At 36.4% G+C, this 25,817-nt stretch overlaps 1 protein-coding gene across 10 annotated transcripts in view; it reads right to left on the bottom strand.

Annotated features, from left to right (window-relative positions):
- plekha7b (pleckstrin homology domain containing, family A member 7b) overlaps positions 1 to 25,817 on the bottom strand; it is a 291,689-nt gene that overhangs the window by 97,389 nt on the left and 168,483 nt on the right. For all 10 annotated transcript variants that reach the window (XR_007424774.1, XR_007424772.1, XR_007424775.1 and 7 more), the window contains 3 exons: positions 20,984 to 21,088; positions 17,585 to 17,657; positions 15,537 to 15,637 (listed from right to left, as the gene is read on the bottom strand). Coding sequence is in view for 2 of the 10 variants with exons in the window: in XM_049465414.1 (XP_049321371.1) it covers positions 15,537 to 15,637; positions 17,585 to 17,657; positions 20,984 to 21,088 (279 nt within the window). In the remaining 8 variants the exon portion in view is untranslated. The remainder of the gene's footprint in view (positions 1 to 15,536; positions 15,638 to 17,584; positions 17,658 to 20,983; positions 21,089 to 25,817) is intronic.

Here is a 25,817-nt window from a genome sequence, read left to right as displayed (position 1 = left end):
TTCAGACTTTAGGCTGGATTTTAGTACACTACCTATCAAAAGTTTAATTTTGTGATTTTTTACAATGTAAATTTAATATATAAGACTATATTAAAGGTCTCATTCCTCGTTTTTCCCTTTATTTATTTTAAAATGTCTAGTTGTGGTCTCTAGTATAAACAAATGCCATGTGAGCTGTTTTTATAAATTAAAGTGCTCCGGTATACGCCCAGTATAACACTTCTTTAGTCCGGTGGAGGAGTGGACGAGGATGCTCATTAATATTCATACATGCAAAGATATCGCCTCTGATTGGCAAACAGCACTGCGACACCAGGAGGCACGGAAGAGAAACACTTTTAAAATAAAGACATGTTTACACTAATAACAGTGTTTGCAGTGTCATATGTTACTTTACAACATGTGTAATAATGTTCTGCTATGTGCAGTTCAGCCACTGACCTAGTCTTAGAGTCGCTGTAAAACGCCAAATCCACCGGAGATCCTATTTAAACCTATAGTTACTTACACACAGAGGTGGGAAATTTTTGAAAATGAAGTAGTTGTTGCTGAGGAGTGGCGAGAAAACGTCAGAATGTCCATAGAATCCCTTGTTCATTTCTTTGTTTTTAAATAGTATGGCGTTTCTGTGTGGACGAAGACATTTTTTAAAATGGAGACAAAAACCTGAGTTTTAAAAAAAAATATCCAGATTTGTGCGGACGGGGCCTAAGTAGCACATTTATCTTTGAGGACAGATCTGCACACTTCTGCCGTTTTAATCTCAGTGTCTTTATGAGTGTCTTCGCTAAAATCCACTTGTTCTTGTTCTTTGTGAAATACAGTAGGTCTCTCTGAGTTGTTTATGATGCTGCACATGAAACTGTTTCTCAACCTCCATTGTCTGCAGCAGCTAGTAAAATAAAATATTCAGTAAAACGCACAGCGCTAGGAACAGCATGCAGTTAATTCTTGTGTTATTTGTGCGAATAGCACATCAGTGTTATATGCTTTACCCAGTAATTCAGAGCTAATGAACAAATAGTATAATTGAGATAGGTAGGTGTATGTTTAGAACAGTTATGTTTACACTAGTTAAAAGTAAAAATCCACTCTGGCTCAGCCAACAAAACCCCAGGGTGGATTTTTACTTTCTGGACCTGAACTACCCATCTCTGTGTGTAAGTAGCTTTAGGTTTAAATGGGATCTCCGGTGGATTTGGTGTTTTACAGAGACTCAAAGACTTTAGGTCAGTATAGGCTGAACTGCACTTAGCAGGACATTTTTACACATGTTTTAAAGTAACATATGGCATTGCAAAGACTGTTATTAGTGTAAAAATGACTTTATTTTAAAATGTTTCTAACTGTGGTTCGTCTCGCTGCCTCCTAATGTCACAGTGCTGTTAGCCAATTAGAGACGATATGTTTGCATGTATGAATATTCATGAGCAAGAGAAATGGTAGCAGAAGCACATTGATACCGTTTATTATTATATTCTGTTGCTTTAAACACCTCAAATAGGTCCTCCAAAATATCTCCGCTGCCCCAGTGTCCTACCAGCCCGCTGCTGCTATCCTCCCGCGGGCACGGCCTCGGTGCCACACTGTTAGAGATGCATTAACACACTTTTCCAGCTCAGTAGGTCATATCAATCCACTCCGGCTTTACACACTTTATTTAAGGATATTTCTACTGAAAGCAGCAGCCATGACCCCGTTTCACCAAACACAATGACTGTTTGGACAGAGCCGAGCCGAGTGTTGATGTAGCAGCAGAACCAGCGGGAGGCACTGCGGCAAACTGCTGAATGGACAAGCAGAGGGGCACAGATCCAGCCGTCCTCCCTCTCTACCTCTCTCTCTCTCTACCTCTCTCTCTCTATCCCTCTCTCTCTCTCTGATTCTCTCTCTCCCTCTCTACCTATCTCTATCCCTCTCTCTCTCTCTCTCTCTCTCTCTCTCTCTTTCACTCTGTTCCTCTCTCTCTCTCTTTCTATCTATCTGTCTCTACCTCTCTGTCCCTCACTCTTCCTCTCTTTCTACCTTTCTCTCCCTCTACCTCTTTACCTCTCTATCTCTCTAATTCTCCCTCTCTACATCTCTCTCTTTACCTCTCTCTCTCTCTCTCTCTCACATCATTCTGTCCCTCATTTTCTCTCTCTCTGTCTCTTCTCCCTCCCTTTCAATTTCTATTTCTCTCTCTCTCTCTCTCTCTCTCTCTCTCTCTCTCTTTCTCCTATTGTCCCTCGCTCTCATTTTCCCTATTTCTCCCTCTCTCTCCTTTACATTCTCCCTCTCTTCATCTCCATCTCACCCGTTCTCTCTCTCTTTTACATTCTCCCTCTCATCCATTCTCTCCATATCTCTCACTCAAACACATCTTCCCTTTCTTTCTTTCTTTCTTTCTTTCTTTTATTCTTTCTTTCTTTCTATTTCACTCTTTCTCTCTTACCCTGTCTTCCTCCCTCTCACTCTCTCTCACATCTTTCCTCTCTCTCTCTTTCTCGTTCTCTCTCCCACAAACACACACATCCATCCTCTCTCTATCTCTCGCATTGTTTCTCTCTTTCACTCTCACTCTCTTACTTGCTCTTTCTCACTCTCTCTCACTTTTCTCCATCTCTCTTTCACATCCTCCCTCTCTCTCTCACACACACACACATATCCATCCTCTCTCCCTCTCTCTCATTTTCCCTCTCTATTTCACATCTCTCATTCTCCCTCACTTTTACTCTCTCTCTCTCTCTCTCTCTCTCTCTCTCTCTCCAGCATCTGTTACTGTTTCATCATCATCTAATTAAAGCATATACTGAGAGAAAATATTGATTACAGCAGGAAAAGAATGCTGATATCAACACTTCACCCCATCAGCGCCATACAGCCTACTGCAGGGCTGCACAATACACCATGCCAGAAGTCATGGGACAGACATTTTAATATGTAAATGTAAATAGAAATAATTGATCAAATGGAAAATACTCTCAAATGCATTTATCACAATAGATACTGCAATGATTAAATATTATTACACAGACATATCACATTTATTAATGTTAACTATGTTAATGAGGTCCTGCAATCACTCCAGTGCTCTAATTTTCCAACACGACAATACTCGTCCACATGAACATACAAGTCTTTTCTTTAGAGACATTAATCCTACACCTTCAAAAGACTCTTGTAAACTGGAGAAAACTGCTACAGGAAGACGTCTGGCTGACCCACATGGAAACAGCAGCTTTAGCCTTTAGCTCAGATTAACATGACTGGAACTGCAGTTATAAATTCATTGATAAGAGCACTGCTATATATAGATATATAAGCTATACATACATTCTGTAGCACCACAAAAGTATCCAAGGAATATATATTTTCTGTGGGTCAACATTCAGCGGAAGAAACTGTGAGTTCAGCTAAATTCTAATGCTAAAGCTGTAACTACTTTAACTGTTGTCAGGCTCCACACGGCCAGCAGAAACAGCCTGCACACTTCACACCACAGTAATGATATTCCCCTGTTCCCAGTGCTCTTCCAGTTCCACACATCACTCCTGCTGCTGCTATCTTCTACATTTAACCCAATCCAACAAAAAGACCTACTGATAGATTTTTTTTTACGCAAAATCAGGACTCAATGTTCTTCACCACAGGTGGCAAACATCAGTCAGGAGTGTATAAGCACAGCTGAGCATCACATGTGCACACACACACACATTCTATAGCTGTCTACTAGTTATGTGTGTTTTTTCAGTGTATTTATCTTATTGTATCATACATACCTCTACCTCTCTACTTACATACCCATCTACCTACTTAATTACCTACCCACCTACCTACCAAACTATCTATTTAGCTAGTAACCTACCTACCTACCTGCCCAACCTACCTGTCTACCTGCCTACTAATCCATCTACATACCTGCATACCCATGTACCTACCCTTTTAAATACCTAATTACCTACCTTCCCACTTAATTACCTACCCAACTATCTATCTACCTTTCCACCCACATACCTACCTACATAAATACCTATCCACCTACCTATGTATCTTCCTACCCACCTATCTATTTACGTACATACCCGTCTACCTGACTACCAACCCACCTACCTACTCACCTACTTATCTACCTACCCACCTACCTGCCCACAGACCTACCCACCTACTTACCTATCTACCTACCCACCTAGCTGTCTACCTGTCTACTAAGCCACCAACCTACCTAACCAACTACCTATCTACCTATTTATCTACCTACCTACCCACCTACCTATCTACCTGTCTACTAACTCACTTACCTACCTACCTACTGGCCTATACACCTTCATACCAATCTACCTACCCAATAACAGATTTATCTACCTGCCTACCTCTCTAGCTACCTACCCACCTACCTATCTTCCTGCCTACAAACCCACCTATCTACCTACTCAACTATCTATTTACGTACCAACCTACATACCTTACTACCTACTGACCTATCCATCTACATACCTATCTACCATTTCACCTACCTATTTATCTACATACCTAGTTATCTACCTTCCTACCGACATATCTACTTACTTATCTACCAACCCACCTACCTATCTATCTGTCTACCAACCCACCTACCTATCTATCTGTCTACCCACCCACCTACCTATCTATCTGTCTACCCACCCACCTACCTATCTATCTGTCTACCCACCCACCTACCTATCTATCTGTCTCCCAGCCCACCTATCTATCTATCTGTCTACCAACCCACCTACCTATCTATCTGTCTACCAACCCACATACATATCTATCTGTCTATCAACCAGCCCTACCTATCTATCTATCTACCAACCCACCTACCTATCTATCTGTCTACCAACCAACTCACCTACCTATCTATCTGTCTACCAACCAACTCACCTACCTATCTATCTGTCTACCAACCCACATACCTATCTATCTGTCTATCAACCCACCTACCTGAACGGTGTATGTGTGTGTGTGTGTGTGTGTATTAGGAGTGATGAGGTGTAGCAGATGGAGGTCCTGCTGTGCAGCACTAAAGCTCCTGAGCAGAGTGAAGCTGGGTGATACAGGATGGAGCAGAGCCAACTTCAGTCTCACACTAACATAACATAACCTTATTCACACCATAACCCTTACAAACTGCAGTTCCTGGAGTAAAAAAATAAGAGATCACTTCAGTTTCTGAATCAGTTTCTCTGATTTTGCTATTTATAGGTTTATGTTTGAGTAAAATGAACATTGTTGTTTTATTCTATAAACTACAGACAATATTTCTCCCAAATTACAAATAAAAATATTCTCATTTAGAGCATTTATTTACAGAAAATGAGAAATGAAAAAAGATGAAGAATATTTCAAACCTTAAATAATACAAATAAATCAAGTTCATATTCATAAAGTTTAGAAATAAAGAGTTCAGAAATCAATATTTGGTGGAATAATCCTGGTTTGTTTTTTATCACAGTTTTTATGTATCTTGGCATCATGTTCTCCTCCACCAGTCTTACACACTGCTTTTGGATAACTTTATGCATTTACTCCTGGTGCAAAAATTCAAGCAGTTCAGTTTGGTTTGATGGCTTGTGATCATCCATCGTCCTCTTAATTATACTTGAGAGGTTTTCAATTTGGAAAAATCTAAGAAACTCATCATTTTTAGGTGTTCTCTCATTTTTCCAATATTTATCGACACAAAAAACAGTGTCTGGTGTTAAATAAGAACCTTTTTACTGTATTTACTTTCTTGCTCATGCACCAGACAGCTCTGACCAATCAGAGGAGACAATGTAGTTGCGTAGATTGTTGGGGAGCATTTTGGTGCATTTAGATTTGTGCCTGTGTGAAAACAAACCAAACTAAATGGGGAAATGCTCTGAGTAAACAAACTCATCAATATATCCGGACCATAGAAACCAACTACAGGTGTGAAAAACTGTGAAATCACATATTAAATAATTTAACATTGAACTAACTGATTTTTTTACAGTATATAAATGTATATATCTGAAAATGCCTAGTATGTAATTAATTATATGACTATGCATTTATATTGTAGCACTCCAGACTTCTAAGGATTAAGTGTCAAATATACAGTATAACTCTAAATCATTCATTTTCAAGGATCAGAACCGATCATCTCTGTTTGATATCCTCATTTTTTAAGATTTATTTCAAGTAATCTTCCTTTTTTCTCCAAATTCATCTAGCCGATTGAGCTGCTACTCAGCTGTATATCCCCCTATCACTAGTGATCACACAACACCAGGAGGGTTAAGAAGACTAGCACACGCCTCCTCCGACACATGTGAAGTCAGACTCCGCCTCTTTTTAAGCTGCTGCTGATGCTGTAGCATTGCCGAGTAGCATCACAGCGCTAACGCTCGGAGGAAAGCAGCGCAGCGACTCGGTTCTGATACATCAGCTCACAGACGCAGCCTTGTGCTGATCCACATCACCCTAGGAGTGATGAGGGGAAAGACAGAGCGCCATCTACTGTACCCACCCAGAGAGAGAGCAATGCCAATTATGCTCTCTCAGGACTACAGCAGCTGATGGCAAGCTGCATGACCAGGATTTAAACCAGAAATCTCCCAATAAATGAAGGCATCTGTATTAAACTGGCATTACCTATTCCTAATGAAACAGCCAGAACAGCATGCCTCCTGGAGCGCATCAATACGCATTAAAAATGTGCATTTTTCTTCATCTGCTTCAGGAAAATGCCAAACACGGGGATGTCAGTGTGAAAAGTGGTTCTCTAATGGAAATGGATGGAAATAAAATACCTATTCATGCAAGAGTCCACCGCACGCGCCCCTGGCTCAGCTCCCATAATGCACCGGGCCACAACGGGAGCAAACCGGCCGCCGGGAATGGAAGAACGAGAGAGAGTGAGTTATGGACAGATGCAAACACTTCAGTAAGACCATGACTGTCCATAAAACGCTCATCAACTTTGGACTTTGGAGTTTACACAGATTAACACTGTTATACAAAATTAGAGGAGTTTTAATACAATTAAAGCTACAGCAATGCTTAGCAAAGCTTAAGAGGGGCGTAGAAACACTGGGACAAGCACTGGGACGACATAGCACAACACCAGAGACAGGGAAAAGACTGCTGGAAAATGTTTCCCAACTAAGGTATGAATTAACACAAATTTGGAATAATAATAAAATAAACCACAAAATTTCCATCTGAATAATGTTAGTAATGCAAGTCTTGCAGAAAACCTTTACAATACAAAACAGCAAAAATAACAGCGCCGTATCAATAAACGGCTATTTTCTGGTCTATTTTCATAAATAAGAGGCACTGGATAATAAGGGTAATTTTGCGACACTAGTAAGGAACAGGGGTGTCGCCATGTTTTCCTTCTAATTTAGAAAGGAAAGCTAAGCTAAGTAAACCAAACTGTAATTCTTAATATATATATATATATATATATATATATATTTTTTTTTTTTTTTTAAGTAAAATGAGCGCTTTATGCTAATCTACATAGATTTCTCTCATGAGAACTGTTTGTTTGGGGGAGTAAAGTGCTTCCATCTATTTAAAGTAAGCTTAGATTTCCAGATTCCCATATTTGGGTGCAGCAGCATTAGCATTAGCATCTAACCACTAGTGCTAGCTGCGGTTAGCGGTTTGCTCCAAATAGCTTTTTTTAAATTGAAAATGCACAGTCTACAGTCCAACATACACACCTCTGAACGCTGAATGGGCTAGCACTTAGTGTGGTTAGCAGCTAATGCTAATGCTGCTCCAGCTGCTCCGCTAGCCGGGGTTACCAGCAGTCTACAGGCTGATAATACTCACCTCTGAACGGCGAAAGAGCTAGTACTCTACATTTTTTTCATTGTTATATTGTAATAATTTTCATTTTTTGTCAATGACTGTTCATTTTTACCAGCAACATGCTAATCTACTAATCTACTGCAATAGATCTATATAACTCAACACACATTATGTGTGTGACTGTTGAAGCCAATTTCAGGCTTGTTAACACACTGCTAATCAATGCTAGCTAAAAGAACAGCGAGTACGTCGAGATTTCTCTCCCCGAGTCGAAGCTATAAAACGCGGGGTAGGCAGAGCGAAGGGCATCAGAGATACAGTGGATGTATAATTAATCTGTCTACTGGCACGACTGCCACACAAACTCCAAACACAGGGAAATATGAGCTGTTTAATCGGGGGTGCAACAGCACAGCGCTAGCCTACAGCCAGCGATAGCTCCAGCCGAGAGAGGAAATGAAGGAGATGGATGGGAGAGCCCCGGGGGATCAGCATCAAACATTCCTGCAGTATTGTTTTTCATGAATGGAGCTCTTCTCTGACTGGATGAATATTATATAATACGCAGAGCAGTGACTCAGCGGCTGATGCACCTCGCACTAACGTCAGGCTAAAAGCTATGGGGCTGTGAGGCTGTGGGAACGAGGGGTTGTGGGTAAGGGCTGATTAGTCTTTTGGTTAGACCTTTTGACTGTAAAAAACATATTTTTCTGTCTTTTGAAGAACTTTCTATAATGGTGGGATCAGTCAGAAGTGGGAGACCCCCCTTACTGACAAAAGTGAAGCACAGAATGAAAATAATTGGCTCAAATGTGTGTATATGGACAAAAGTATTGAGACACCTGCTTACTCATAGGCACTATAAATGGGTTAAACTCTGCACAACAGTCTGTATTTACATTTTTCCTGCATTGTTTAAATAGCAACGATACTTATGAATATACTTATTTAATAAGCTTTGGAAAAAATGAAGAGATCACTTCAGTTTCTGAATCAGTTTCTCTGATTTTGCTATTTTTAGGTTTACATTTGAGTAAAATGAACATTGTTGTTTTATTCTATAAACTACAGACAACATTTCTCCCAAATTCCACACAAAAATATTGTCATTTAGAGCATTTATGTGCAAAAAATGAATGACATGGCTAAAATAACAAAAAAGATGTAGAGCTTTCAGACCTCAAATAATGCAAAGAAATCAACAAGTTCATATTCATAAAGTTTTAAGAGTTCAGAAATCAATATTTGGTGAAATAACCCTGATGGTTTTTAATCACAGTTTTAATGCATCTTGTCATCATGTTCTCCTCCACCAGTCTTACACACTGCTTTTGGATAACTTCATGTTGCTTTACTCCTGGTGCAAAAATTCAAGTAGTTCAGTTTGGTTTGATGGCTTGTGATCATCCATCTTCCTACACTTTTACATCAATTCACACTCAAGATAGCAATGAACGTTTGTCTAGGTTGTATTCAGTCAGTAGAGCACCTGTGTTTTCTGTTGTCAAGTTATCAAAACTCCAGAAATGTACCTGAACACACCTTATTTCCAGACCATCACACCCATCAGTGTAGATATATTCAGAAGCACTGTTGCTATTTAAACAATGCAGGCACAAGGCATGAAAATAGACTCTTTTAATGGGGTGTAAGGTGCAATGATTATCGTAAAATGGCATGGATTCAAAGACCAGACTTATTTTTTATTTTATTTTATTTTTTTCTTAGATCTCCTGGAGTGTTTTAAATCTTGGGCTAAAGTTCTTGAAATAAAACATCACTAACTTTAACAGTGAACATTAATATGAGTGAGTTGTACATTTTAAGGGCTGACTGCATTCAGGCTTGGCTGAATATTACATTTTGTTAAGTTTTATGGATGATTTGCACTTTGTTCCTTTAACAAAATTTACTGAAAATGAACTGAACGTATCGATTCAATTGATCCATACATAATTAAAAACTTAAATATCAAAAATGTCAATTTTACAAAAGGAGGAAACTTTCTTCTTAACTTTTAATGGAAGTCTTTGTTAAAATATTTAATTTGAACTATTTTAATGCATTTCCATTTGTGCAATCCTCATGAAATTCTAAAGAATACTTGCTAGATTGACGTTATGACAAAAATTTAAACGGGAAATAGGGGTGGGCGATATGGCAAAATTAGTATATCATGACTTTTTTCTTCATAATCACGATAATGATTTTATCACGATTCTTTTCATGTTGCTTGAGTACAATCAAACAATCTAACCATTCTTAAATACAGCACTAAAAACCAAACCATTTTGGCCAAGCCACGTTTTGAACAGATTTTAATCTATTAACACTGGTTTAAAATGGTACACAAAAACACCATTCAGGGAAAGTGCAATCTTGCTGTTTAAACAGCAAACTTAGACTACTACAAAAATAACAAGGCAAGACCAAGACAGTAACAATTAAATAAAAGCAGTTAAATAAAAAAATGCTGTAAAAAAATCTTCCTGTAACTTAAGTATTACTATTAGCACTGAATGTTTTGACAGGATTTAAGACTTAACTGCTTAGCTGCCAATGTAATTTAGAACAAAACTTTTTTTTTAAGAAAAAATAAAGTGTTTATGGCTGGTTTTCCACTGTTTTAAAAGGAACCATGTCCTTTGCCAGGTAAAAAGTGATTCAAAAACGCTTCTGTTACCTCTCTCCATCGTTTACTTCTCTTCTCGTAGGGATTGCCTCTCTCGAATGACCGCGTTAGCGTTGTTTGTTTTGGTCCGGCTGTAGCATTAGCCTCTGCTAGCTGCGGTGTAGTTAATCTGCAGGTTACCTGACTTTCAGCGTACTGTTTGGGATGTCGCCTCTTTAAGTGGTTAAAAAGATTTGTCGTTCTTCCGTCCGACGCGAGAACGACCTCTGTGCAAATTTTACATATTACTGTTGATTGTGTAACGTCAGCTTGGAAAAATCCTATACTTTATCCTATACTTGACAGAAATCAGCAATGTATTCTATAATCAATAGACATTTTGAAGTCAATAAGTTCAATGCTTGAATTTTTCTGTGGTGAAAAGTGTCTGTCGTCAGTGAGCCACTCCCTGAGCTCTACACAGATAATGATGTTCCCACAGTCGGCCGGGAAACAGGAGAAAAGTGATGAGTAGAGGGATGAGTAGAGGGATGGGCGAGGTGGAGGATCGGTATGAATTCCTATAAGCAAGCTGAGAGACAGGAGCGTCACATGACTGATAATGAGTGGAGAAATACCAGGCACCCCAGAGGAGAAACCAGGGAAAAACTAAACTAAAAAAAGACAGTAAAAAACGCCTTAAAAATTAAAGCCCAATCAAACAGTCTGAAGCATAGCTTATCAACCTGTTCCAGTTTATAATGTTTATTCTGGGATGTTCGTGCTTTAAAATTGCTTTTGACACAATTAAGGAATCATCAATCATAATTTTGCTGCTAAATTTCCACAATAGCCCAGAAAGAGGTGTCAGATTGTAATTCTACACGGAAAGACGATAAAAGGTACTAGGAACAACAAATAAATTATAAATATATTTAGACAGTTATGGGTAATATTTATTGAGCTACATATACAGACGGAATGTGTAGCACATGTGTAACACTGCAACATGCCAGACGTTTCCTAATGGAGTCCTGTGGTAATCCATCCCATAATAACCTTGATTTAGGGTGTGTCAGTGTGTCTTTGATATCATAACGACGGGAAAAGTTTGTTTTTTTTGTTTTTTATTATTTTAAAATGTTCTGCATGGTATTTTAATACTAACGTCTTCTAAACTATTAAGAAAAACATATGGAATTATTTAGTGAAAGAGTTAAAAAGTGTTAAACAAACCAGAATATGTTTTCTATATTTAACATTCTTCAAGATAGGCACCTCAGGCTTTCAGTTAACAGCTGTGCTGAACTCATCAAGAGTTAACAGCTTGAATTTCTTGTCTCTTAATAAAGTGTTTGAGAGCATCAGTTAAAGTAAAGTAGTGAAGAGGTAGAGTTACAGGTATACAGTGAATAGTGAATATTTATAGAGTAATGTTCGAATCCAGATTATGAGAAGCAACAACTTTTATGAACTACTCAACTAAGCAAAGAAAAAGGGCTTCAGGAAATTAGTCAATTAGTCAATCCGAAAAGAAGAATTTCAAGAACTGTAAAAGTATCCTCAAATGCAGGAAGTGAAAAAAGATAATCAAAAATGTTATAATGATGAAACTGGCACTCATAAGGACTCACTTTATAATGTAGGGGGAAATAAATAAATACATATAACTTTGAATATAAAGGGGTCTCCAAACTATATTAACAAATCATCATATTTAAGGGCTACTGAGCTACTGTTCACTATACTGTTCACAATGACAACTCAACTGGATGATGGTCTAATAAGTAAAGGTGTGAAGATGAGCACAAACTGACACTGTCCACACAAGGCGGTTAATAAACACAGACGGATAAGAGGAGATACGAGGGTTTCCATGCAATAAAGTTCAGGAGAGATACAAAACACACACACACACACACACACACACACACACACACACACACAGGCTGCAGGATGCTTTACACACAGACACGAATGCAACACAATGCAGCTGGAGCAGCGCCTCAATACCATAGCCAACGACTGTATATATATATATATATATATAATACATTAATAAACGTTACTTTATTTCACATTACATCCTTTAAACAGCTTCTATTTTAAATGATTAAAATATTACCTCCTCCTTTCACTCTGTTCTTCAACCTATAGGTCCTCAAAGTATAGAAAATCACCACATATCAGCTATTATTTTTATTATTTGGGTGGGTATTTTCAGCACTGCAGTGATTAGCACTGATTATAATGGTGTGTGGTGTATAAGGTGTTAAATTAGATTAGATTGGATTAGATACAGCAGTGCTGCTGGAGGTTTTCCATTCCATCATTTTTTAATTCATTTTTAAATGTCTAGTTTTGATCTCAAGTATGAATGAAGCCATGTGAGCTGTTTTTTTTTTTTTTTTTTGTGTAAAACATGCTCAGGTGTTTCTGTATAACCCTGCTTTAAATCACTGATTGAGTGGTCTCTGAAGAAGGACAGGATTTCAGCTCTTGCTCATGAATATTCATACATGCAAACTAGGGGTGAGCAATATTATATCGTATACAATATATCGTAACACAGAAATATCATGATATTAAAAATCCATATCATGATAATAGAGATGTTCTGTCTTAAAAGTAGTCTATTATTTACTGTGAAGCTTTAGGTTTATTTATTGTATATTTGTTTTAGTTTGCAGTTTATATGCATGCATTAAATATTCTGCAATATTATTTGCTGCATTATTTTATTTTATGCTATATTATTTATTTTGCCACATTATGATTATTCTGTTATACTATTATACTATATTCCTGAAATTAATTAATTATTTTTCTGTTTTCCTATATCGTCAAGTATATCGTTATCGCAAAAATACCCTGAAATATCGTGATATTATTTAAGAGCCATATCGCCCACCCCTAATGCAAACATGTCGCCTCTGATTGGCTAACAGCACCCACGGTCGGTTTTAGAGCTCTAAAACTCAAAGGACAAAATGTTTTCAGAGATACAGCCTTAGTTATAAAGATACAGCACTGAGTGCTGGGTAAAGTAAACCCTTACACTTCACTGTCTGTGGGCGGTCCCGAGCCAAGATGGGCGGGGCCATGAATACTAATTCACGGGTTGATGTAGACACGGTGCTTTTCCTGATCGACTCGACAGCTGTAGGTAGGAGTGTGAAATGGAGTGGAGGACAGTGCAGTGTTTAAAAACTCCAGCAGCACTGCTGTATTTGATTTGATTCACTTGTACCATCAGCACAGCACACACTTACACTCATTATGGGCCCTATTTTAGGGATCTATAGATGAGTCGTCAAGCATGCACCATGCAGCTTGATTTAGAGTGTATCAGTGTGTATCAGTCTTTGCTATCGTAACGACAGGAAAAGTATGATCAAGTAAGTGCAACAAGGCATGAACTAATTACTTATAACGTAAAATAAACCAATCGGTATGTCGCTTGTTCATCATTCCCTTTAGGAGCCAGGTGCGCTCTGACTTTGGAAGACAACTATTTTAACGTCGCAGCTACCTGGCCGTGTCTAAGCAATGTTATTGTATTTAGTATTCTGTTTATTGTTGTTTTGGTTTATGCACTGTTGTATTGCCAAGATAGCAATGAACGTCTGACTGTTTAATGTTTGTCTAGGTTGTATTCAGTCAGTGGATCACCTGGGTTTTCTGTTACCAAGATAAACAAGCAAAACTCCAGAAATTTACCTGAACACACCTCATTTCTAAAACATCACACCCATCAGTGTAGATATATTCAGAAGCACTGTTACTATTTAAACCAGGCAGTCATAAGGAGTGAAAATAGACTGTTAGGGTTGGAGGGGTGTTAGATACAGAGGTGGAAAGTAACTAATTACATTTACTCACATTGCTGTAATTGAGTAGATTTTATGAGTAATTTGTAATGAGTAATTTTTAAAGTAGTTTTAAAATGAGGTAATTTTACTTTTACCCAAGTTCATTTGGACACAAGTAATTTACTTTACTACTTTGGAAAACTCCCCATTACTGAGTAAAAATGAAATGAAATGAAATGAAAAAAAAAGAAAACTTGAATTAAATAATAAAAAAAAAAAGAATTTTGTTCTCCATGGCAGCGCAGCTAAACTTTTCCCAGCAGTGCTTATTACGCTGTGTGAATCAGCTGTGCTCGGGGGAACCGGTGTTCTGTCAAGTTATGCTACCCATCGATATGTGCTTCTTTACGGCACTGCGTGTGCACCCACCAACATATTTTTTGTATGATTTCATGTTTTTAATGATATTTCCTTAAGTTTTTTTATTGGAAACATTAAACAATCTGCTTGAATGTTAAAAAAAAAACATGTAAATAGCAGTTAAGGCATAGCATTGGCAAGTTAAAAAATATGAATGAACTGTAAAACTATAAACATATGGTTTATAGTCACCTATTTGACCATAACTTTTTAACAGTAAAGAAAAAAAAATGGATCATAGAAACCTATAACCTATGCCACTTGTTCTTAAAATTGTTTTATGGGGTGGTCTAAACAAATACTGCCTGAAAGGTCAAAAAAATAAATTAAATAACTATTTAATTTATGATTTGTACTTTTTTTTACATCAAATAATTAAAAGTAACTATGTAATTTTTACTTTTACTCAAGTAGATTTTTTTTAGATGGGTACTTTTACTTTTACTTGAGTAGAATTTTAGCAAAGTAAAGGTACTTTTACTTAATTACAATTTTTCAGTATTTTTACAGTATGTGGGATCTATCCTGTGAGGTCCTGAGTACTGAAGAACAGGATGAAAGGAGAATAATAATAAAATATGCAGAGAAACAGATACAGAACTACAGTCTGCTATTATATAGAACTACAAAAAGAACTGATAAAATCAAAGATATGCTAAAAAAACATTCATAATTTAGCATAATTTGATAAAATATTGCTATGTTCTCATGTTTAAACCTTACCTGGTCCTATCACAGATTCCAATAGACATCCATTCAGAGTTTCACCATTCACTATTAACCACAATAGTTAAGTATCTACTTTTTTCTACCAGGCTTTGATGGTGGTGGTAACATTAAAAAGCACAAGAGGACGAGCCCATCATTGTCACCAGTACCTGAACTGGGTGTGGGCTGAATGGGGCTACCTTAAAAGCGTATTTGCGACTGATGTGGTCTTCAGGCTCCACCGGGGCGATGACGTAGCTGGGCAGAGGAATGCTGCCCAGGACCGTCTCCTCTCGGCTGTCTGAGGAGGAGAAAAAACATCCCAACTCAACTCAAATGATTTAAGTCTGTTTTACATAAAATTGGAGATTTCTAAACAAAACTCAACTATTTTGAGTTAGTTGAACATTTGTGGGCACATATACTGTATATACATTCAAACTGAGATTGAACTGAGTTGAACCAACTTATAAAAACTGAGGTTAGTCTGTTTTGTCATTAACAGCTTCTTTTCCATTGGCTTCTGTCACAATCTATTTGCATACTGGGTGTGTCCAACAGTTTCTGACTATCTAACACTCACCATCAGTGTGTAGTGATTCCCCCCCTGGGCTACCTTACAAATAAATCAACTTCCCCTTTATCAGGTCTTAAATCAACTTTCCTTTTAGTTGTAATAACTTGATGTTTTAATTTATGCTAACTTAAGTTTTCATTACCCATTACTTAACTTTTTTAAGGCAACCAGTTTCTTTAATTTTTTAAAATAAATTCAACTTATCCGGTCTTACAGTATAACAAAAATAAAAAACTTAAATCAACTTTCTCTTTAGTTGTAATAACTTGGTGTTCTAAGTTATGCAAACTCAAGTTTTCATTCCCAATTACGTAACAAAAAATGAGCAAATCAGCTGCCTTAAAAAAGTTAAATAAACTCAACTTATCCGATTCTTACAGTATAACAAAAATAAATAAAAATTTAAATCAACTTCCCCTTTAGTTGTAATAACTTGATGTTTTAATTTATGCTAACCCAAGTTTTCATTCCTCACTGCTTAAAAAACAATTTAGCAAACCGGCTGCCTTGAAAAAGTTAAGTAAACTCAACTTATCCAGTTCTTACAGTATAATAAAATAAATAAAAAAGTTAAATCAACTATCCTTTTAGTTGTAATAACTTGATGTTTTAAGTTATGCTAACTCAAGTTTTTTTACCCATTACTTAACTTTTTTAAGGCAACCAGTTTCTTAATTTTTTTAAATAAATTCAACTTATCAGGTTTTACAGTTTAACAAAAATACAAAGTTAAATCAACTATCCTTTTAGTTGTAATAACTTGATGTTTTAATTTATGCTAACTCACATTTTTATTCCCTATTACTTAAAAATTTTGAGCAAATCAGCTGCCTTAAAAAAGTTAAATAAACTCAACTTATCCGGTTCTTATAGTATAAAATAAAAAAGTTGTTATAACTTGATGTTCTAAGTTATGCTAACTATTTATTACCTATTACTTAACTTTTTTAAGGCAACCGGTTTCCTCCATTTTATTTAAGTAAATTCAAATTATTGAATTTACAGTGCAAAAAGAATCAGTAAAGCTGAAAAATAAAGCAAAAAATCTCTCGTAACAAATCTCAGAGCTGAAATATCAAATCTCTTCCTGAAAAAGTTCAGAGCAGGACTCGACTGAAAACAGAGCTTAAGCTTGAAGATGCCCCACAATCAATTGATCAATTGTATTTTTACTAAAGTATGCTATACTGCCTCATTAAGATACTCTAATCAGCCATAATATTATCACTATCACATAATATTATCATATATCACTGACAGGTGAAGAGAAAAGCATTACTGTGATCTTTAACTACTGCGTTTACTGTAATTACTAAGGCTGTGTTAAAAAAATATATATTTCATTTTTTTAAATCGATGTTCATTTGATCCAATGATCCGTTATTGATTTTAAGTTAAAAAAGTATAAAAAAAAATAAAAGAACAAAATACATAAAATAAAAAGGCAAAAGACAAAAATTAGAATCAGTAATAAAATAAATAAAAGGATGAAATGAATAAAATAAATAAAGCAAAAGGGCAAAAAGGTAAAACATAAAATTAGGCAAATTAAAATACAAAAAACAGAACAGAAATCACGTTTCACAAACAGGAGCCGAGAGCACAGCGTCGCGCTGCTTCAGCTAATTATAATTAATCACCGTTTATAGGCAGCAGTGCACAGTGACTCACCTTTATAATAAAAGAGGCAGTAATCCGACAACACGAACCACTTGCGCTTCCACAGCCTCATCCCCGAGCTGTCCTGCGGGCACAAGCACAAGCAACCAATCAGCTTCCAGCGTCTGAGCCGCGTTTAATTACTCTACATTACACTGGGAACTGTGGCTTACAGGAACAAGAGGCACAGACGAAAAATTTGAAATAAGCAACGATCCACGTGTTTCATTAGAGTTCCTGTAATTGAATCTGTTGTCCGGATCATTCAACTCCATTTCCCAGAATTCTCTGAGCTCCAAAACCTCAACAGTTCATTAGACGTACATTAGAGGAGCAGAGTGTAAGGCTAGAGCAGTCTAAAGTTTAATTCAAAACACCTTAAATTCAGAGTTTTTTCATTATTTTAAAATGTTTTGGGGTGGATTTCCCAAAACCAATCAATCTTAGCGAATAACGAACAAACTAACGAATTAAGTGAGAAAATTAACAAGCCAGTTTTGCAAGTGTTTCCCAAACAGCTTCGCAAAGTAAAAATTAATGAATGAGGTAAAAGAACGTCTTTGTCTTTATTGACTCCTCCCCCGAACCACAAACATCGATTCAACACTGGCAAATATAGAGTATTTATTCACTATTACACCCGAAAAACGTAGAAATGTGTTGTAATCAGTATCATTATTTATATATTCAAAATTTTAATAACAAAAGAATGTACTTAGGCATTGATAAAATACTACTAATGATATATATGACTAAATAAATAAGCATAAATGACTATATGTTCTATCAATACCAATGATTTTTCCCAATAGCATGGAAATATATTGTGATGTGCTTTAACTATTGCAAATCTTGATTTTACTGATTTAATTATCATAATATAATATAATATATTATAATATAATATAATACAGGTCCAGCCATGGAAATAATATTTTTTCTCTCTCAAAGTTGGCGGTTAATTAAAAAATCAATCTTAAGTACGAGTTTACGGAGTTCTTAGCGTTAAGAAGCTTTTGGTAAACCCAACCCTGAGTTGTAGATTAAAATTAAAGCCACCCAAACTATGAAGAAAAACCTATGGAATTATTTATTAAACAAAAAATGAAATAAACCATTTTAAATTCTTCAAAAGTAGCACCTTTTGGTTAAATTAGACAGTTTTTCTCATCTCTGCTGGATTTTCTCAGTCAGTTTTATGAGGTAGAGTCACCTTGAACTCAGGCTTTCAGTTAACAGCTGTGCTGAACTCATCAAGAGTTAATTAAACTTAAATTTCTTGTCTCTTAATAAAGTGTTTGAGAGCATCAGTTCTATTAAAATTGTGAAGAGGTAGAGTTACAGGTATACAGTGAATAGTGAATATTTGAGTAATGTTCTAATATCTTATATTATGAGAGGCAAAAACTACTCAACTAAATAAAGAAAACATACTTTAAAACTATAAAAGTATCAATTGCAAGTGCAATGTTATGATAATAAAACTAAAAACTCTGTGACAGGGGCGTCGCCTGGCCTGGGCTTCCGGGGCTTTAGCCCCGCATAATTTTCTAGTAGCCCCGAATCGTTTCACTCAGCTCAGCTGTATTATTAATGAGGAGACAGGCCACTGACCGCTGTGTGAATGGAAAATCTCTTAACGCCAATCACGGAGCCAGTTCAAGGATAAAGTTCTGCATTTCAGGAGATACAGCCAATCAGCATGCTGGTTTTGCGGAGCGCGGTGGGCTAGTAGGGAAGCCCCCCGCCTCGCTGGGGAGGATTTTTAAGAGCAGCGAGTTGCAACACTGATGTTAAAACATATCTGGGTATACGGCGATTTTTCTAAAAGAAAGGTAACAGTAGGCTAACCATGTAAACTGTGATGAGATTGCTTCTGATAGCTGATTAAAAAGACTCGTCTCTGAATCAAAACACACAGATCAAACCCACTGTGTGATTAATAAAATACATTAATATAGTCTTTAACTTGCCTGGATGCAACTGAAAATTGTATGTTTTTCACTGGATGCAACTGATCAGCTAATATATATATATATTTTTTTAGGTGCTCTTATCTGGGGAGCTGTTAACTTGTAGTTTCTGAGGCTGGTTACTCTTCCTTAAGTGGAGCGGTCCTGATGAGTGCCAGTTTCATCATCATAACCTTTTGATGGTCCTTGCACATTCAAAGATTTTTTTTTTTCACTTAGTTGAGTAGTTTTTGCTATAATATGGATTAAAACCTTACTCAACACATTATATCTCCAACAGAAAGGAGCTGAAGCAGAAGAGCAGGAGAGAAACAGGCACTTCTCTGGCTTGTTATTAAAGGATTAAGGTGTGTACTGAAGGCTGACGTCGTGTCAGGAGCAGAAATCCCTCAGTGTGTTTAATTTAAGTTCAGACACTGTTATCTCAGTACATTCAGTAAAGCTCAGACTACACCATGTACCTGGACCCGAGGATACCATGTCCCAATGAGTTTATAATTCTGCCACAGTGGGAGATTCTGCCAGAAACAGAGATACACCAAAGAGTAGAAATGGCATAAACAGTGGGCGGATTCTTTATTTACAAGTGGGCACCTAATAGATGGGCAAATACTGTATTTTTTGCACAATAAGATAAGATTTTAAGGCACACTATCAATAAGCACCTATTTTCTGGTCTTTTTTCATACATAAAGCGCACCATAATTTAAAAAATACTTTATTTTAAAGCGCAACTGTAATAAAAATATATATATATATATTTTAAAGTCAAACAAGATGTGGATATTATTCTACGCAGATTTCTCTCCTGAAAACTGTTTATTTTGGTGAGTAAAGCTCTTCCGCTTATTTACAGTAAGCTTAGATTCGTGAATTTCTCCAGCACGAAAGCTGGAGCATTAGCATTAGCAGCAAACAGCTAGCAGTTCGTGCAGTTAGCGGCTAATGCTAATGCTGCTCCAGCAGTGCTAGCCGGGGTCAGGAGCTGCCTACAGGCCGATATACACACCTCTGAACATGGAAAGAGCAGTTAATTAGCAGTTAAATAGCAGTTAGCGGCTAATGCTAATGCTACTCCAGCCCCAGCCCTGTAGAGACTTTACCCTTGGCAGTTCATTTGATTTACCGTTGCAATATTTAAAATGAAATAATGGAGATTGCATAACTTTACATACAGAAGCTGAAGGAGAGAATCTCAGCAGATAGGCCTGTACTTCTGTCAGAAACCTGTGATTTTCATATTTTCATACTTTTCCTTATATTTAACTAATTTAACTAATATAAGCAGGTTATTTTAATGATTATGTTCAATACAGAAGCTGCTGTAAGGTTGAAGGACGTTGCTTGCAATTCTTACAAACAGAACTAATTTAAACGTTTCTTTTATATTGTATAGAAACAGGTTTTTGAACCTTGAAAATAAAAATAACTAACTCACCTGTTTGTAGAGCCATCCTCTCACCACGACCGGCACGTTCGGGTTCCTCTTAATGGAGTGATCCCTCTTCCCAAAGCTGTGCACCTTCCCACCGGCTTTCAAGCTCTGAAAAGGAAAAAGAAAAGATAAATTTAATTTATAATAATACTTAAGGACATTAATTAAGTAATCATACACTTGAAAATTGTTCTATAACTAAATTATGATGAAACTTCATCCTCCTCCATAAAAAAGGATGCCTGCATCGAAGTGAGCAAGGGTGTCGCCATGTTTCCAGTCTAATGGGGAAGCTGAGTTAACTAAACTGTAATTCTTAAAAAATACCTTTTCTTGCAAAGTTAAACGAGTGCTGGATGTTAATCTACACAGATTTCTCTCCTAAGAACTGTTTATTTGGGTGATTAAAGTGCTTCCGTTTATTTTACAGTAAGCTTAGATTTCCAATATTTTGTCTAAGAGTGAGATTCAGTGAAGTTTCTCCAGCACTAAGGCTGGGTGCATCAGCATTAGCATTAACCGCTAATCCTGAGTGTTCCGTAAACCAAAGGTACTATCAGCTAGCGGTTCGTCCCACGTACCTTGTTTTAACATTGGTAAACATTCAGACTACAGTCCAATATACTCACCTCTGAACAGCGAATGGCTATCGATGTGGTTAGCGGCTAATGCTAATGCTGCTGCACCCAGCCTTAGTGCTGGAGAAACTTCACTAAAAACTCTTAATATAAACCCTTATAATGCTGTAATTCACCGTATTGGCTTCACTGCTCCTTAATACCTGACTGGTACAATTTATTTTATGAGTAGCACAGGATAATAAAGCGCATTGTCGATTTAAGAGAAAATTAAAGGATTTTAAGAGCGTTTTAAGACCTTATATTGCGAAAAATATTAAATTATTGAGACTTCCTCTAAATGAGTCTATTATATAATTCATTATGTATTCTTATTATCACTGTGGTTAATAATAATCTACATTAATAGATCCACTGTTGCTCTGGAAGTTCTAAAACTAAGCAAACAAAGATGGCCTCCCACTTGTCGTCATGGAAAATAAGGTGTATAATTCAGTATAAACTGCTTCCCTCCTCTACAGAGCTTGAGCAGAACCAGTAAAAGCTTATTTCTGAAGCTTGTACAGACCAGCACGGCCCACTCTACACACACACAGCAGTGAAATATGAGTACAGTATCTGACAGTTTGCTGTTAGATTCTCTGTACAGTCCATTCGTCAAATCCAGAACATACACAACTGAGCCACTATTGACTATTTGTCAAATTGATACTGTCCAAAACTAACTCTAATGCTAATGCTATTCTCCTCTTCTGCTAAGAATAAAACAGAAAACTTTACTTTAATTTAAGGATCTTATTATATATATTAAATTAATTCAATGGTTCCTATCTTGAACCCTGAGTCAGGAGCATTGCGATGCTCATTGCTATCTTACACCCTGCCAAAAGTGTATTTTTTCATGCCTTCCATCTGCATCAAATAAATAGCAACAGTGCTTGTGAATATATCTACACTGATTGGTGTGGTGGTCTCGAAATAAGGTGTGTTCTAGTATATTTCTGGGGTATTGCTATCTTGGCAACAGAAAACACAGGTGCACCACTGAATGCCCTAGTAAAAAAAAGTATACTAAATAGATTAAAGTATACTAAGCATTATTATTATGTTATAGTGCACTAAAGTGTTTTCTTGTAGCCACATTATTATTAATCAGTATATTTAAAGAGTGCTAAAATGGAACAACTTGTTTTGTACTTATTATACTTTAATTACAGTATAAAAATAGTACAAAAGTCTTACTTAAATTGTGCTAAGTGTACTTAACTGTACTAAAGTGGAACTATTTTAAATATACTTTTGTAAGTGACATTTAAACATTTAAACAACTTCACGTACAGTATGTAACCCCATAAATTGAAATATGCTTACAGTAAAATAATTATAATACATTTAATGAGTATTACAACTGTATCACTATTATATTATGCACCAGGTATATTAGGTTTATATATTAGTACTAAGAATTTATGTTAAATATATGTGATCTATATTTACATTAGTATAAATAGAGTATAAATATATGCTTTTTGTTTCTGTCTTTTGTAAGTAGCACACTTCTAGTATACTGTACTTTGTTGAATATAAAAATATATTTTAATATACTGTACTACAATTTTTAGCATGTTACAAATTTACTATAAATTTTACATTTTATAAATGTAGTAATTTAATTTACTTTCTAAAAAGTTAAATGATACATTGTATTTTAAGTGAACTACTGTAACAGTTGTTTTTAACACACTTTGCTAAAAATGTACAAAAGTATATTTGTAAATAAGTATTTTAGAAGTATATCGAATTAAATTAAACTAAAAGTGTACTTCATAGTAGTTTATTTTTTTAAATACACTATATTGTACTTTTTAAAAAGTATTAGCAAAGTTTACTGTCATACATTTTATCATTGATATTGATCATAGTTATGTATTTTTTTAATATATTTTAAGTAAGTACATAAATCGTAGTACATTTATAGCATGCTTAGACATTTTTCAATACGTTTTAAGTACATTTAAGTCTATTTTCTTTCACCAGGTTGATTTAAACCCTGACAACAGTCATCTAAGCAAAAACGTGCTTCTTTGAAGAATCTAAAATATATAACACATTTTCTGGTTTGTTTAACACTTTTTTCTTTATTAAATAATTCCATATTTTTTTCTTCATAGTTTGGTTGATTTTAGTATTAATCTACAGTACAGAACATTTTAAAATAATGAAAAACCACTGAATTTAGGGTGTTTTCAACAACAGTTCTTCTGAAAACACTGCCCATACCGGTCAAGCCTGAACATGAACAACACGACGTGTCAACAACAACAACAAATTCACACTGGGACCAATATGGAGGGCAGCCATCACAACTCCTGTACCCACTGCCAAGACCGGGGGGAAGACGGGTCTCCAGTGCTGTTAGTGGGACTGGCAGGGGACCAGGCTCCTAGTCTGAGTCAGATCCTGAATACCCCTCCAGATGGACCGGATATCAGGTGAATGTCTCACACATACAGGTCCAGGACGAGGGCCAGGACACGTCACGCTCGGGTCAGGGTCTGGCAGCTCTACAGGACTCAGCATACGCTGCTGAAATACACGAGGGGGAAGTCCTAGGAGAATAGAGTGTCCTAAAATAAAAATAAAATCTAATACTGATGGTACTGATCTGATACTGGGTATTGGTATCACTTTATATCAGTTTATATTAATATAAGTATATAATATATAATAAGTAAACAATGTTTCCCTTTAGAAAAAGGCAAAAGGTTGGATAGCTCTTATTCAGCTCTGGAAAAAAAATAAGAAATCACTTAAAAATAATGAGTTTCTTTGATTTTACCAAATTATAAACCTCTGGAATATAATCAAGAGGAAGATGGATGATCACAAGCCATCAAACCACCAAACTGAACTGCTTGAATTAATTTTTGCACCAGGAGTAAAGCAGCATAAAGTTATCCAAAAGCAGTGTGTAAGACTGGTGGAGGAGAACATGATGCCAAGATGCATGAAAACTGTGATTAAAAACCACCAGGGTTTTTCCACCAAATATTGATTTCTAAACTCTTAAAACTTTATAAATATGAACTTGTTTTCTTTGCATTATTTTTTTGCACATAAATGTTCTTCGTAGTTTATAGAATAAAACAGCACTGTTCATTGTGCTCAAACATAAACCTATAAATAGCAAAATCAGAGAAACTGATTCAGAAACTGAATTCGTCTCTTTAAAAAGCACTATTGCTATTTTAAACGATGCAGCTGGAAGTCGTGTAAATAGGCCGTTGATGTAAATAGAGCCTTTAAAGTAATTTTTTTCTTTAAGATTGCCCTTAAAATTCAAGTAAAGATAAGATATGTTACTGAAAAATGCCTTATTGTTATTTAAGGCTATCTTTGTGTAAAGGGACCTAACTCAAAATGTATTGGTAATTTCCTAGAACTTTCCAGAAGTAAACTGAAAGTCCCGTCAGCAGCCGTGCAGGACTTTAATAGGTGTATATAGGGATGGTGCAGCACCTGGCGTTGGATCTTATTGAAAACTGATAGAGTTTTAAGGCTAACGGGGAAATGCAAATCGGTTTCAGCCGCTCTGCTCTGCGGCTGTGATGTTGACGAATGGGCCGAGTGGAGCCTGTAATAGGATAGTGATTTTTTTTTCCAGCATGAGGAAGCTGGATTAAATCTCTCCGGCTGCTGGGAGGAGGAGTGCTAACACTGCACGAGCTTCACTGCAGGGGGACGGCCTTCCTCACCGAACGTCTCCACCAATCACGTCACATTACAGCACCACCTGCCTGCCCGGCACTCCAGAGCAAGAAACAGAGGGCAACTGATCAACTACAGGACTGTTTTATTAATTAAATAGGAATAATATTGGAACAATAGGAACAGACATGCTGTTATATATACAGTAACAGTAGAGTGTAAAATAAATTTAATATTGAAGACTATATTAAAGCTATACAGGAACATATGCTGAATTATTTAGTAAATAAAAAGTGTTAAACAAACCAGAACATGTTTCATACTTTAGATATCTTGTGTGAGAGACAGGTTGCTGTCTCATGAGCTGTGAGACACGTGACACAAGCTGCGAGACAGCTGCTGGTGGTTAGCTGCTAATGCTAACGCTCCAGCCTTAGTGCTGGAGAAATTTAGGAATCTAAGCTTTTGACAGCGCTTTACTCAGCCAAATAAACAACTTTTTGTTTTGTTTGTTGGAGAGAAATCTGTGTATATGTATATCCACAGCTCAT

This window comes from Astyanax mexicanus, chromosome 16 (genome assembly GCF_023375975.1).
Source record: "Astyanax mexicanus isolate ESR-SI-001 chromosome 16, AstMex3_surface, whole genome shotgun sequence".
In the NCBI taxonomy this organism is placed as follows: domain Eukaryota; kingdom Metazoa; phylum Chordata; class Actinopteri; order Characiformes; family Acestrorhamphidae; genus Astyanax; species Astyanax mexicanus.
The sequence above is the reverse complement of the archived record's forward strand: the minus strand, read 5'-3'. Positions and strand labels throughout refer to the sequence as shown.